Source organism: Giraffa tippelskirchi, chromosome 12 (genome assembly GCF_054371585.1).
Source record: "Giraffa tippelskirchi isolate mGirTip1 chromosome 12, T2T-mGirTip1v1.2.pri, whole genome shotgun sequence".
Taxonomy (NCBI): domain Eukaryota; kingdom Metazoa; phylum Chordata; class Mammalia; order Artiodactyla; family Giraffidae; genus Giraffa; species Giraffa tippelskirchi.
In genome coordinates this window covers 92,954,672-92,968,101 of record NC_137286.1, presented here as the reverse complement: position 1 = coordinate 92,968,101, position 13,430 = coordinate 92,954,672, and the positions used below count along the sequence as shown (strand labels likewise).

The window sequence follows — 13,430 nt, the reverse complement described above, 5'->3', positions numbered from 1 at the left end:
AGAGTTAGAGAGTTTGGGATGGATACATACACACTGCTATGTTTAAAATGCATAACCAACAAGGACCTACTGTATAGCACAGGGAATTCTGCTCAATGTTATGTGGCAGCTTGGATGGGAGGGAAGTTTAGGGGAAAACGGATACATGTATATGTATGACTGAGTCCCTTCATTGTTCACCTGAAACTACCACAACATTGTTAATTGGTTATACCCCAATACAAAATGCAACATTGTTAATTGGCTATGTGTGTATGCTAAGTCACTTCAGTCGTGTCCAACTCTGCTGCTGCAGATTGTAGCCTGCCAGGCTCCTCTGTCCATGGGATTCTCCAGGCAAGAATACTGGAGTGGGTTACCATGCCCTCCTCCAGGGGGATCTTTCTGACCCAGGGATGGAAACTTCGTCTCTTACATCTCCTGCCTTGGTAGGTGTGTTCTTTACCACCTGTGCCACCTTGGAAGCCCTAATCAGCTATACTCTCCCACAAAATAAAAAGTTAAAAAAAAAAAATTATTTCTATTTTCAAAAAATAAATAAATGACTCTGTTTTCACTCAATAGAAGCAGTCATTAGGGAAATAAATATCCCACTAAACCGCTTCATGGTATTGTACCCTTTTATAGTAGACACATCAGACTGACACTCCAAGACAAAACAGGCAAACTACATTAAAATTACATGTCTCCACTTGTAAACTCTGCAAATTTGAGACTTTCAGAAGTCTCCTACCAATTTCTCATAATAAATTGAACCTCATTAATCTTTATGTTTTTATAGAATTTAGTAATAAAAAGTCAAGTGAAAGCATGACTAACATAAGCCCTTAAAAAAAAAAAACTTTGACCAGTAAGACTTAACATCAGTGAGATTACCAACAAATATGGGCTTCCTTGGTGGCTCAGTGATAAAGAAATCTGCCTGCAATACAGGAGACTCAAGTTCAGTCCCTGAGTTGGGAAGACCCCATGGAGAAGGGAATGGCTACCCACTCCAGTATTCTTGGAGAATTACATAGAGGAGCCTGGTGATTACATGTTAATGGATGGTTCTGGGCATGTAAGAAGGAATTCAATCCCATAAATACATACATGATTGAATTCGAAAGTACCTCCTAAGCCTTTCTCTTATATATGCTAAACACATTGTCCATAAGTTGATTATACTATTTGTATACTCTGTGAAGATAATCTTCAAAGCACTTTTTCACAATTGTAATGCAAATTAAAATATTATTAATTTAAAAGGAAGTAAGTATATTGTGTGAATCTGTAACACAGTATGAAATCTTACTATCACGTAGAAATGAACCATCTAAGTAAAATGAATCCAGAATTAATTAATCTAGATGAATATTTACTAAAACACTTTCCTTATAACTACAGAATTTTGAAATGCATGTTTCATTATTTTTACTTTTACAGGTAGAAAAAGACATGTTAATGCATTACTATTAGACTTGGGTAAATGCCATTTCTTCACAATTCTTAATATCCAGCTTCAATTAAAATTCCAAGATAAATTAGATTGCATTAAATGGAGCACAAAGGTTATTTAGCAACATGTTCACAGTGGAAGTGCCTTTCCCCCTCCCAGATCTTTCACCATAAAAAATATTGATATTAAATGTAATACATCCTTAATTACCTCCATCTCTAGAGTCTCACATACCTGAAAGTGAAGGATGATATAATTAAGTACACAATTGTCTTTATCTTGCTGCTACAAATGGAAGTAAAAATAAGATTTCAGAGCTTTTTTGAAATTATTTTTCAGGAAATTATTTTTCAAGTGTATCAGATTTCTCCTAACATGTAGTATGAATTTAACCAACAAAGGCCTTTATATTAACAAATATTAAAGTACCCAGAAATTGCCCAACAAAATGCTTGTTAGTAACTATGGCCTTCCCTGGTGGCTCAGTGGCAGAGAACCTGCCTGCCAGTGCAGGAGACTCGGGTTCAATCCCTGGGTTGGGAAGATCCTCTGGAGGAGGAAATGGCAACTCACTCCAGTATTCTTGCCTGGGAAATCCCACGGACAGAGGAGTCTGGTGGGGCTCAGTCCATGGGGTTGCAAAGAATCAGACACGACTTAATAAGTGAGCACAAGCACACAAAAATGTTTCCTGGTTTTTTCTTTTACTTTCCTATATAGAATATATGTGAATAAAACACTAAATTTTGAATGTTTAGCAACACTTCTCTTGACTGTAAAGCCCTAACTCCAACTTTAGAGTAAGATTAAGCTTGGGGTCATCAACTAAAGCAACATAGTGTGGAAACAGAAGGGAATGGTATAAGCTCAGTCTCCCATGAGTGAGCTGTGGGATCCTGCGCAAGTCAGCAAACCATGGCCAGACCTGTTCTATAGCAATAGAATAAGGGACTTCAAGGACGCTCTCCTCTTGTAATATTTATTTCTTGAAACAAGCCACCCCATGAATATGACAGCTAAACATTAATGAGACTCACACTGGGGGTGGCAAGTGCACCTTGAGGGTAAGGAATTTTAATAAGATTCACTTCAAAGGAGAAACACCCTCTCCTTCTGTTAGTAGGAGAGGGAGACAGTTCTATAGCACCAGCAGTTAGGCTTCATTTTACCACATGGCAGCAGACAAGGTAGCCACCGGGGAACAATTTCTTGCCCTGCTAAAGCCTCCCACATGAGAGCCCAATTCCACTTCCGGTGGGATTTGATCCCAAAGCAGTGCTCAGTCTGTGCCCAAGACCAGAGAAGGGAGAGATCGGAGGCTGAACAGAACTGGGGCACTGGCAAAATGGGCCACAGAGGGATGCTCTGAGGCTAAGCTGAGTGGTAAGATCTCCCCACTCCCTCTAATTTCTCCCTTCTCCCTCAGCACTAATCTCCCCTACCCAGGCTTGGGGAGCAAAGGTCGATGTCATCTGAGACAACAAAATCAGAAAAGGGGAGGAGGAAAAGATGGAACTTAGGTTTTCCAAAAATGTTTTGGTTCACTGTAAATTATATCATAATGTGTGAAGTGTGCTGAACTCAAAAGGCTGGAAAAGGCAAATAAAACAGATTCTGGAAAGACTCAATGTAAAGAATGTAATAGAAATGGATTTGAAAGTCATTGAACAAGATACACATTTTTTCAATAATGGGTTCATTCATTCAACCAAACTCAGTGAGTGCCTACTGTGTGCCATGGCACTGTAGGAAGCACTGGAAATACAGCAGTTAAAATGGACAAGATTTTCTTCCATCAGGATGTTTGCATTCTGTCTCACGCAGACCATAATACAATAAATATATTCATGCTATGTCACTAAGTAATAAGATCATTTCTACAACAATGTAAGCATGATACCATATCCATAAACAAAAAATTTGTAAGTCTGAAGAACCTTGAAGGGCATCTATTAAAAATTAAGAATGCCTATTTATTGCTTGTCTATATTTTCTGATTTTCCTAATAATTAACTTTTGCTGTTTGATTTTTGGGTTTTAGTGTAAAATGTATTTATGGTGCTTTAGAGTTTTAAAAGCACTTACATATTATTCTACTTTTATTTTTATAAGGTGATAAGTGCAATAAGGATCATTAAATTAGGGCAAGGACTATGGAGGAAGGTACAGTTTTGATGCTGAGATAATGAAGTACTCACCTGGGAGAAAAGCAGATTCCTACATTTTATACCTTAATAAAAAAGAAATTCTGAGCAGATATTTTACTTAAATGTAGAAAATAAATTCAAAACAGATGAAATTTTGGAGAATATATTAGAATCTAAGGTAGAGAAAGACTTTCTGATACTTAAAGCATAAATAATAAAGGTACAGATATATTTGACTGTGTGGGGATTATAAACTTCTATGTAGTGAAAATCTAGGCAAAATGGGGAAAGCTACTTGCCCTTTTTGTGATATAAAAGTGATATATTTAACTTTTCTATCCAACAGCAGTGATAAACACCCCAATTTTATTTTATTTATTTTTTATTTTATTTTTTTTAAACACCCCAATTTTAAATGGGCAAAGGTAGATTGAAGACAATGAAATAAAAATCCTATGAAAATAAGTATAAACAAAAACAATGTCAAACGAGCCTTAGAACAAACCTTCACTGACACTGAGGAGACACTGAGCTGGTTGGGGGGGAGGGAAAGCTCCCTGCGTCCTCGTGTGGGAAGGCACAGTGAGACCGACAGCCTCGCAAACATTTCCCTTCACACAGAATTTCCACTGAGGAGAATTTTTATTTTAAAGAAATAAAATATACAGAGATTTGGTCGCAAAATTAGTCTTCAATTTTTGTAATAGTACATGTCCTAAACAGCTTAAATGTCCAGAAATATCTGACAATTTAAATAAACGACAATTTAAACGTTTACCATGAATTATTATACAGCTGTCAAAAGGAAGGTTGCAAGCTTAGAAATCAATAAATAGATAATGGTGTAAATGCAAATGCATGGAAATACACTCATGATATATCACTAAGTAACAAAGTTATTTTTAAACAACATATATCCATAAATAAATAATTTGTAAGCCTAAAGAATCTTGAAGAGCATCTATTAAAAAATAAGAATGCCTATTTATGGGAGGATTTACTGCTTGTCTATATTTTCTGATTTTCCTAAAAATTGACCTTTGTTGCTTTATTTTAGTTTTTAGTATAAAATTTATTTATGGTGCTTCAGAGTTTTAAAAGCACTTACATTTTTTTCTACTTTTAGTTTTATTGTATAACACCCAGTAGGTATTGTAGATAGCATTATTACCAGTTTACAGATAAATGATCTAAAATTTAAAATGGCTTAATATTTCACCAAGTGTCAAGTGTATATGAAATGCCAAAGTGTGTGTGTGTGTTAGTTGCTCAGTCATGTCTGACTCTTTGCAACCCCATGGACTGTAGCCCACCAGGTTCCTCTGTCCATGGGATTCTCCAAGCAAGTACTGGAGTGGGTTGCCTGTCCCTTCTCCAGGAGATCTTCCCAACCCAGATATAAAACCTGGGTCTCCTGCATCACAGACAGATTCTTTACCAACTGAGCCACCAGGGAAGTCCACTTAGATATCACAGCCAAGCACCAATTCCAAGTCTTACTCCAAAATCCAGTATCATCCCCCTAGTCTGAAACACCAGTGTCTCTCACACAGAGACTATTGCAAATGCCACATAAATCTATAAAGAAGCACTTGTCATTTAAAAACCAAACTAACACTTTCTGTTTGTAAGAAGGAAATGCTTGTCTTGCTCAATCTTCTCAAATTTTGCCCCAGTCCTAGGCAGCCTCATTGCAGAAAATATAGTTAATATGCAGACACATCATTTAATTAAGTAGCTGAGTGAACTCTTCATTGATGGCCCGTGATGAAAAGACACAGAAAAAGGAAATTCATGGGTAAGTTGAAGAACTATTTGTATTCATGAGTCACCCCTTTTTCATTTTATCTTTGTCTAGACACCAACAGATTGCACCAGTAACCAGTTAATTTCATCTTTAGCACTACTCACTTCCCACCATAAATTCAAGTTGGTGAGTGGTTAAATAACTGGCCAAGAGAGAAGAAGAAAAATCTCAGTGAATAATTCTGAAGTCCAGACATATAGGATTTTTTAATTGAAGTATAATTGATTTATAACATTATATTACTTTCAGGTATATAGCACAGTGATTAATAATTTTATAGATTGTATTCTATTTAAAGTCACTATGAAATAATGGCTATATTTCCTTGTGCTATACAATATATCCTTGTTGCTTATTTTATACATAGTATCTTGGGGGAAATGTCGAGTCAGACACATGAGATTTTTAAAATGTGTCCGTGCAGTTGAGTACAGATGAAAAAATGCCTTCAGATGAGTGCAAGGAAGTACTCTCATGAGATTACTCAGAAACAAGTCAAAATTAATAAAATCCCAGTGGACATTAAGAGGTCTTTAATCAGCAAAACATTTGCTTTTGCTGTCAGTCCCATTTACTCATAGACAAAATCAATAAAACTAGGAATTAGAATATACCCAGCAAAAATGAGAAAGGAACACAACTGAAGAGTAAGTAGCATTCTGCAATCTTTGATTAAGAAATTTTGTAGGACAATTCGTATCTACTAAGAATATGTTCACATTTTAAAACTAGAATATTCCACTTATGAATATGTAGAAATATTTTTTCAAGCATGGTACTTATATGCAAATTCAAATACGCTATACCCTCCCTCCCAAACATTTTGCTATCCTTACACAGTTTTCCTTTTCACCTCAGCTTGAGCCCCATCTTCCAAAAGGTAGGAAATCCATCAACAGCTCCCTCCCTCCAAACTTCAAACGGACTTACTATTGTGGATTGAGAAAGTCAATGTCTTCATCAACATCACTAATCTTGGATAGCTGTTCTAGTACACTTCAACCACCAACAAAAGCAAAAGTACATCATTAGAGACTTGCTGCATGAAACAGTGATATGAAAAATTTACTTGAACAAAAAGAATTACTTAAATCTAAAGGGTAGTCAACATGACTCAGCTCGCTGGAAGACCCAATCTTACAGAAAGAAATGTAGAATTATTGTCTAGAAAATTCTGTATTCCTATGAATCCTTCCAAGACTGAATTTTGCAACTCTATATTTCTCCCTCTGTCACTAAAAGTCTGTATAAATCTCTGCCTTTCTCACTTTTTCTATATAGACAGAGATTAATACTCTCTAGGTAGCATTGACTCAAGTAAATGATCTGAACAGTCTTGGATGGCACTGTCATTGTAAGAGAAGCTATATCAAAGTAGTCAAAGACCTTTGATGTCAATTTATTCAGGTCAATATAAAAGGTTAAAAATGAACCTAGCACCAAATGATTTAACCTTTTTGGCTGAAATTGGATACACTTGCTCTAGAACTTAAAAACTGGTTAAATTCTAATATATATATATATATGTTAATTAGTTATTTGGAACCTGGGTCCCTGCACCACCTACTTCTCACATATTATGGCTATCTTGTTTTCTCCTGGAATCGGGAGACTGCCTACGATGGGGGCTCTGACTAATTGGATTTCATGAATTCCAACGTCCTCCTTCCCTTTTCCCCCATTTGTATCTCACCTTTCATCGATGTTTCTCATGTTACACAAGTCAGAGCTAAAGGATTAAAATGTACAAAGTAAGACTCCGTATGTTTTATAGATTTTTAAACACAAGTTAGCTATAATTACTCTGCAGTTGATAGTCTAGTTACCTGAAAAATAGCACTTTAATCAGTTGTTTAAAACCTGGCATTTAATTTTTCTGTAGAAATGAACATTATATATCAGTAATGAAAAATCCTAGTCATGTGGGAAAACTTAGTACATCAAATGTATGTACTTTACCCCTGAACCCAATCCCCAAGTGTAACACCATTTTGTGATGAAATTTGCTTTAAAATTCACCTTTGGTTTGTAGGTACTCATCTCACTGGTTCTACAATTTTGTGCCTTCTCAAGTCCCTACCCCATCCAGTAACCCCTCATGAATCATAGATGTCTTTCCTGCCCTTGAGATATGTTCAAGACAAGACAGGGGCTCCCTCCAATGTAATGGTGGGTTTGGGTTACCAGCTTCACATAGAGGCAGAGCTCTGGAAGGTGAGCGACATATTCAGGACCTATCAGATACATATTTTTCCTGCTAAGGGCTCCCCTCTGCTCTCTGTCCACCAAGACCTTCTCCTGTCCTCTCCTGGCCCATGCATAGGCAATCTGATACTTTCCTTAGGGTTGTGGCTGCTCCTAACTAAGGGTAACAAAATAGACTAGCAGTAAGCAGACTCCTTTTATGACCTAATGTTTATTTTCCCCCAAATAGATCCAAAAAAGAAAGTAACATATTGAGGCTGGAAAAACAAACAAAAATCTTAGCTAAAGTGTCCTGTTAACTCTGTATTGCCAGTAGCCGCTTCTCAGAATAAATTTCACAAATCTCAATATCCCCCACCTTATTCTTATCTATATATATCTCACCTTTCATTGAAGGGTTCAGCATAAGTTACTTCTTTCACCTTGCTCTGGTCACAGCTAAAGGATCATAAATGTACACAGTAGAACTTTACATGTCTCCCTAAACTTATTTTTAAATGCAAATTAACTACAGAAAGAAGAGTAGACTTAGTCACTCAGTTTTGTCTGACTCTTTGCACCAATCCCATGGACTATAGACCACCAGGCTCCTCTGTCCATGGCATTCTCCAGAAAACTGGAGTGGGTTGCCATTTCTTTCTCCAGGGGATCTTCCCAACCCAAGGATCTACAGATTACCTACAATTACTCTACAATTTGGGCTTCCCAGGTGGCCCAGTGGTAAAGAATCCACCTGCCAATGCAGAAGACATGTGTTCAATCCCTGGGTCAGAAAGATCCCCTGGAGAAGGGAATGGCAACCCACTCTAGTATTCTTGTCTGGAGAACCCCAGGGACAGTGTAGCCTGACAGGCTACAATCCATGGGGTTGCAAAGAGTCGTACACAACTGAGCACACACACACACATATACTCTACAATTTAAAACCTAGTTGTCGCCGGAGAGCAGAAGATGGCGGAGGAATAGGACGAGGAGACCACTCTCTCCTCCACAAATTTATCGAAAGAACATCTGAACGCTGACCAAACTTCACAAAACTACTTCTGAAGGCTGGCTGAGGACGTCAGGCTTTCACAAAAACTGCGCATTATCTTCAAAAGAGGTAGGAGAAATTATAAAAGATAAAAAGAGAGACAAAAGAGTTAGGGACGGAGACCCGTCCCGGGGAGGGAGTCGTAAAAGAGGAGGAATTTCCAAGCACCAGGAAACCCTCTCACCGGCGGGTGTGGGGGAGGATTTTTTATCTCGGAGGGCAACGTAACTGGGAGGAAAAAATAAATAAAATCGACAGATTACGTGCCTAAAGCAACTCCCAGCAAAGAACCCCAGACGCTCGCATCATCTGCCACCAGCAAGTGGGGGCTGAACGGAGAGGAGCGGGCGGCATTGCCTAGGGTAAGGACCGGGCCCGAGTGCCCCGAGGGCAATCTGAGGGAGCTAACGTGAGATAGTAACCTAAACTGTGGGACAGCGAGAGAGAGAGAGAACTATCCCGCGAAAAGCCCAACTCTAAGGCACTGCCGGCCCGCTCACAGAACAAAGGACTGAGCGATACCAGAGGAGAGCTAGCCGGCTGCGGACTGCGCCATCCCCCGCCGGACACAGCGGGCAGGCGGGGCCCGCCAGAGCCGGAAAGGGGCAAACTCGGCTCCAGAGAGGGCACCCCCTACCAAACTGCAAACAGGCTCCCAGTTTTTAAGCAAAGACTGCCTGAGATCCCGGAGGGTCGACAGCAGCCGGGAGGGTCGCAGCCAGAGACCAGCTCCCCAGAACCGACACAAAGCACACCGGAGCCGGGCGCGCCCGTAAACCGAGGCGGGGACCAGGGAGGTGATAAGCCGCACCGCCCCAACAGGGGACAGCGCCCTCGCCAAACTCCTGGCCGCCTGGGCAGCTCCGACCGGGAACGGCACAAGCCGCGGGCAAAATCGAGTCTGCGCCTTTGTGGAGTAACCGGGAGCCTGAACCTGAGCGGCTTAGTCCTGGGAAGTGCACGCAGCTCAGGGCCCGCTCCCCGGCCGAGTAACCTGAAGCCTGAGCAGGGTAGACGGGGAAAGCACACACGCCGTGAGCGGGGGCGAACCCAGTGCGGCCGAGACACTGCGAGCTTACCACACACACGCCAGAATTGCAGTGTTCCTTCCTCCCCACAGCACGATTGAACAAGCGAACCTAAAGAGATCACCTCCACCGCTTTGTTGCAGGGCGGAAATTAGATACTGAAGAGATCTCCAAACAGAAGCCAAATAAACAGAGGGAAGTGCTTTGGAAGGGACAGGCCAACAGATTAAGATCCCTGTAGCTAATACCGACTGCATTAAAAAGGACCTACAGATCTTGAAAAGTATAAGCAGGAATAAGGATCTATCTAAAACTGAGCAGATCCCACACTGCTCACAACAGCTCCAGAGAAAGTCCGGGATATATATATTTTTTACTATTATTATTTTTTTTAATTTTTTTTTAATTTTTTTTTTTAATTAAAAAAATTTTTTTTTTCTCTTCTTTCCTTTTTCTTCAAGTCCTCTATTGCACCTTTAACTTTCATTTTCATAACCCACTATTAACTTGCAAAAAAAAAAAAAAAACCCCTATTTTTGAAGCAAACTACATACATATATCTTATACCTTTTGTGTTTTTTTTTTTTAATGTTTTTTTCCTGTTCTACATTTTTTTACTGTTTCTTTTTTTACTGTTTTACTGTTTTTTTTTCTTTTTACACTGTTCCCTTTTTTCTTTTTTTTTTTTTTTTTAGATTGTACGTTTTATAAGAGTCTAACCTCTACTCTAGATTTTTAATCTGTGTTTTACATATTTGATATCAACTTTGTACATTTAAGAACCCAATCTTTAGGACCCATTTTTACTCAGGAGTGTGATCACTGGCCTGATCACTCTCTCCCCCTATTGATGCTCTTTCTTCTCCCCCAGGGAACCTCTATCTCCCACCCTCCTCCTTCTCTTCTCAACCCAATTCTGTGAATCTCTGAGGGTGTTCTGGGTACCGGAGAACACTTCAGGAACAGGATACTGCCCAGATCTCTCTCTCCCCTCTTAATTCCTCCCTTTCTACTCATGCTCACCTCTGTTACCTTCCTCCCCCCTCTCTATGTATCTCTGTGAATCACTCTGAGGGTTCCAAACTGTGGAAAGCACAGAGGGAAGTGCTTACTGGCTAGATTGCTCTCTCCACATTTGAATTCCCCTCTTCCCCTCCTGGTCACTTCAACCCACCCCCCCCACCTCATCTCTCCATGTAACTCAGTGAACCTTTCTGGGTATCCCTCACTGTGGAGAATCTTTTCACCATTAACCTAAAAGTTTTATTATTGAGGCTGTATGGAAGGAGAAGTCTTGAGGCTACTGCAAGAATAAGACTGAAAGCCAGGGGAAACATTAATTAATAAGAGACCATCCAATAGCCTCCATAAATTCACTGAAACCAAGCTCCACCCAAGAGATAATAAGTTCCAGAGCAAGACATACCACGCATAGACCTGAGCATCAATATACAGGCTGCCCAGAGGCACACCAAATCCATAGACATCTCAAAAATTAATACTGGTCACTCCATTACACTCAAGAGAGCAGAAATCCAGCTCCACCCACCAGAACACCGACACAAGCTCCCCCAACCAGGAAACCTTGACAAGCCACCTGTCCAACCCCAACCGCAGTGAGGAACCTCCACAACAAAGAGGAACTTCATACTACCAGAATACAGAAGGGCCACGCCTAACACAGCAATCTAAACAAGATGAAAAGGCAGAGAAATACTCAGCAAGTAAAGGAAAATGAGAAATGCCCACAAAGCCAAACAAAAGAGGAGGAGATAGGGAATCTATCCGAAAAAGAATTTAGAATAAGGATAATAAAAATGATCCAAAATCTTGAAAGCAAAATGGAGTTACAGATAAATAGCCTGGAGACAAAGATTGAGAAGATGCAAGAAATGTTTATCAAGGACTTAGAAGAAATAAAAAGGAATCAATATAGAATGAATAATGAAATAAAGGAGATAAAAGACACTCTGGAGGGAACCAACAGTAGAATAACGGAGGCAGAAGATAGGATAAGTGAGGTAGAAGATAGAATGATGGAAATAAACGAAGCAGAGAGGAAAAAAGAAAAAAGAATCAAAAGAAATGAGGAAAACCTCCGGGACCTCTGGGACAATATGAAACGCCCCAACATTCGAATCATAGGAGTCCCAGAAGAAGAAGATAAAAGGAAAGGCCATGAAAAAATACTCGAGGAGATAATAGTTGAGAATTTCCCTAAATTGAGGAAAGAAATAGTCACAGAAGTCCAAGAAACCCAGAGAGTTCCAAACAGGATAAACCCAAGGCGAAACACCCCAAGACACATATTAATCAAATTAACAAAGATCAAACACAAAGAACAAATATTAAAAGCAGCAAGGGAAAAACAACAAATAACACACAAGGGGATCCCCATAAGGATAACAGCTGATCTTTCAATAGAAACCCTTCAGGCTAGAAGGGAATGGCAGGACATACTTAAAGTAATGAAAGAGAATAATCTACAACCCAGATTACTGTACCCAGCAAGGATCTCATTCAGATATGAAGGAGAATTCAAAAGCTTTACAGGCAAGCAAGAGCTGAGGGAATCCAGCACCACCAAACCAGCTCTCCAGCAAATGCTAAAGGATCTTCTCTAAACAGGAAACACAGAAAGGATGTTTCAACACGAACTCAAAACAACAAAGTAAATGGCAACGGGATCATACTTATCAATAATTACCTTAAATGTAAATGGGTTGAATGCCCCAACCAAAAGGCAAAGGGTTGCTGAATGGATACAAAAACAAGACCCCTATATATGCTGTCTACAAGAGACCCACCTCAAAACTAGGGACACACACAGGCTGAAAGTGAAAGGATGGAAAAACATATTCCATGCAAACGGAGACCAAAAGAAAGCAGGAGTCGCAATACTCATTTCAGATAAAATAGACTTTAAAATAAAGGATGTGAAAAGGGACAAAGAAGGACACTACATAAAGATCAAAGGATCAATTCAAGAAGAAGACGTAACAATCATAAATATATATGCACCCAACATAGGAGCACCACAATATATAAGGCAAATACTAACAAGTATGAAAGGGGAAATTAACAATAACACAATAATAGTGGGAGACTTTAATACTCCACTCACGCATATGGATAGATCAACTAAACAGAAAATTAACAAGGAAACACAAACTTTAAATGATACAATAGACAAATTAGATTTAATTGATATTTACAGGAGTTTCCACCCCAAAACAATCAATTTTACCTTTTTCTCAAGTGCACATGGAACTTTCTCCAGGATAGAGCACATCCTGGGCCATAAATCTAGCCTTGGTAAATTCAAAAAAATTGAAATCATCCCAGCCATCTTCTCTGACCACAATGCAGTAAGATTAGACCTCAATTACAGGAAAAAAACTATTAAAAGTTCCAACATATGGAGGCTAAACAACACGCTTCTGAATAACCAACAAATCACAGAAGAAATCAAAAAAGAAATAAAATTATGCATAGAAACGAATGAAAATGAAAACACAACAACCCAAAACCTATGGGACACTGTAAAAGCAATACTAAGGGGAAGGTTCATAGCAATACAGGCGTACCTCAAGAAACAAGAAAAAAATCAAATAAATCAACTAACTCTACACCTAAAGCAACTAGAGAAGGAAGAAATGAAAAACCCCAGGGTCAGTAGAAGGAAAGAAATCTTAAAAATTAGGGCAGAAATAAATGCAAAAGAAACAAAAGAGACCATAGCAAAAATCAACAAAACTAAAAGCTGGTTTTT

The 13,430-nt window shown here is 39.1% G+C and overlaps 1 protein-coding gene across 50 annotated transcripts in view; it reads right to left on the bottom strand.

The window, feature by feature from the left end:
* The window catches only part of LOC145528766 (phosphatidylinositol 3,4,5-trisphosphate 3-phosphatase TPTE2-like), a 67,786-nt gene that overhangs the window by 32,964 nt on the left and 21,392 nt on the right, over nucleotides 1–13,430 (bottom strand). For 24 of the 50 annotated variants that reach the window (XM_081547673.1, XM_081547680.1, XM_081547690.1 and 21 more), the window contains 4 exons: nucleotides 7,982–8,035; nucleotides 7,086–7,121; nucleotides 6,323–6,388; nucleotides 1,673–1,723 (listed from right to left, as the gene is read on the bottom strand). In XM_081547673.1, coding sequence (XP_081403799.1) covers nucleotides 1,673–1,723; nucleotides 6,323–6,388; nucleotides 7,086–7,121; nucleotides 7,982–8,035 — 207 coding nt within the window. Of the gene's footprint in view, nucleotides 1–1,648; nucleotides 1,724–6,322; nucleotides 6,389–7,085; nucleotides 7,122–7,955; nucleotides 8,036–13,430 lie in introns of all 50 variants that reach the window. The other 26 variants (XM_081547685.1, XM_081547696.1, XM_081547701.1 and 23 more) reach the window with 6 other exon arrangements.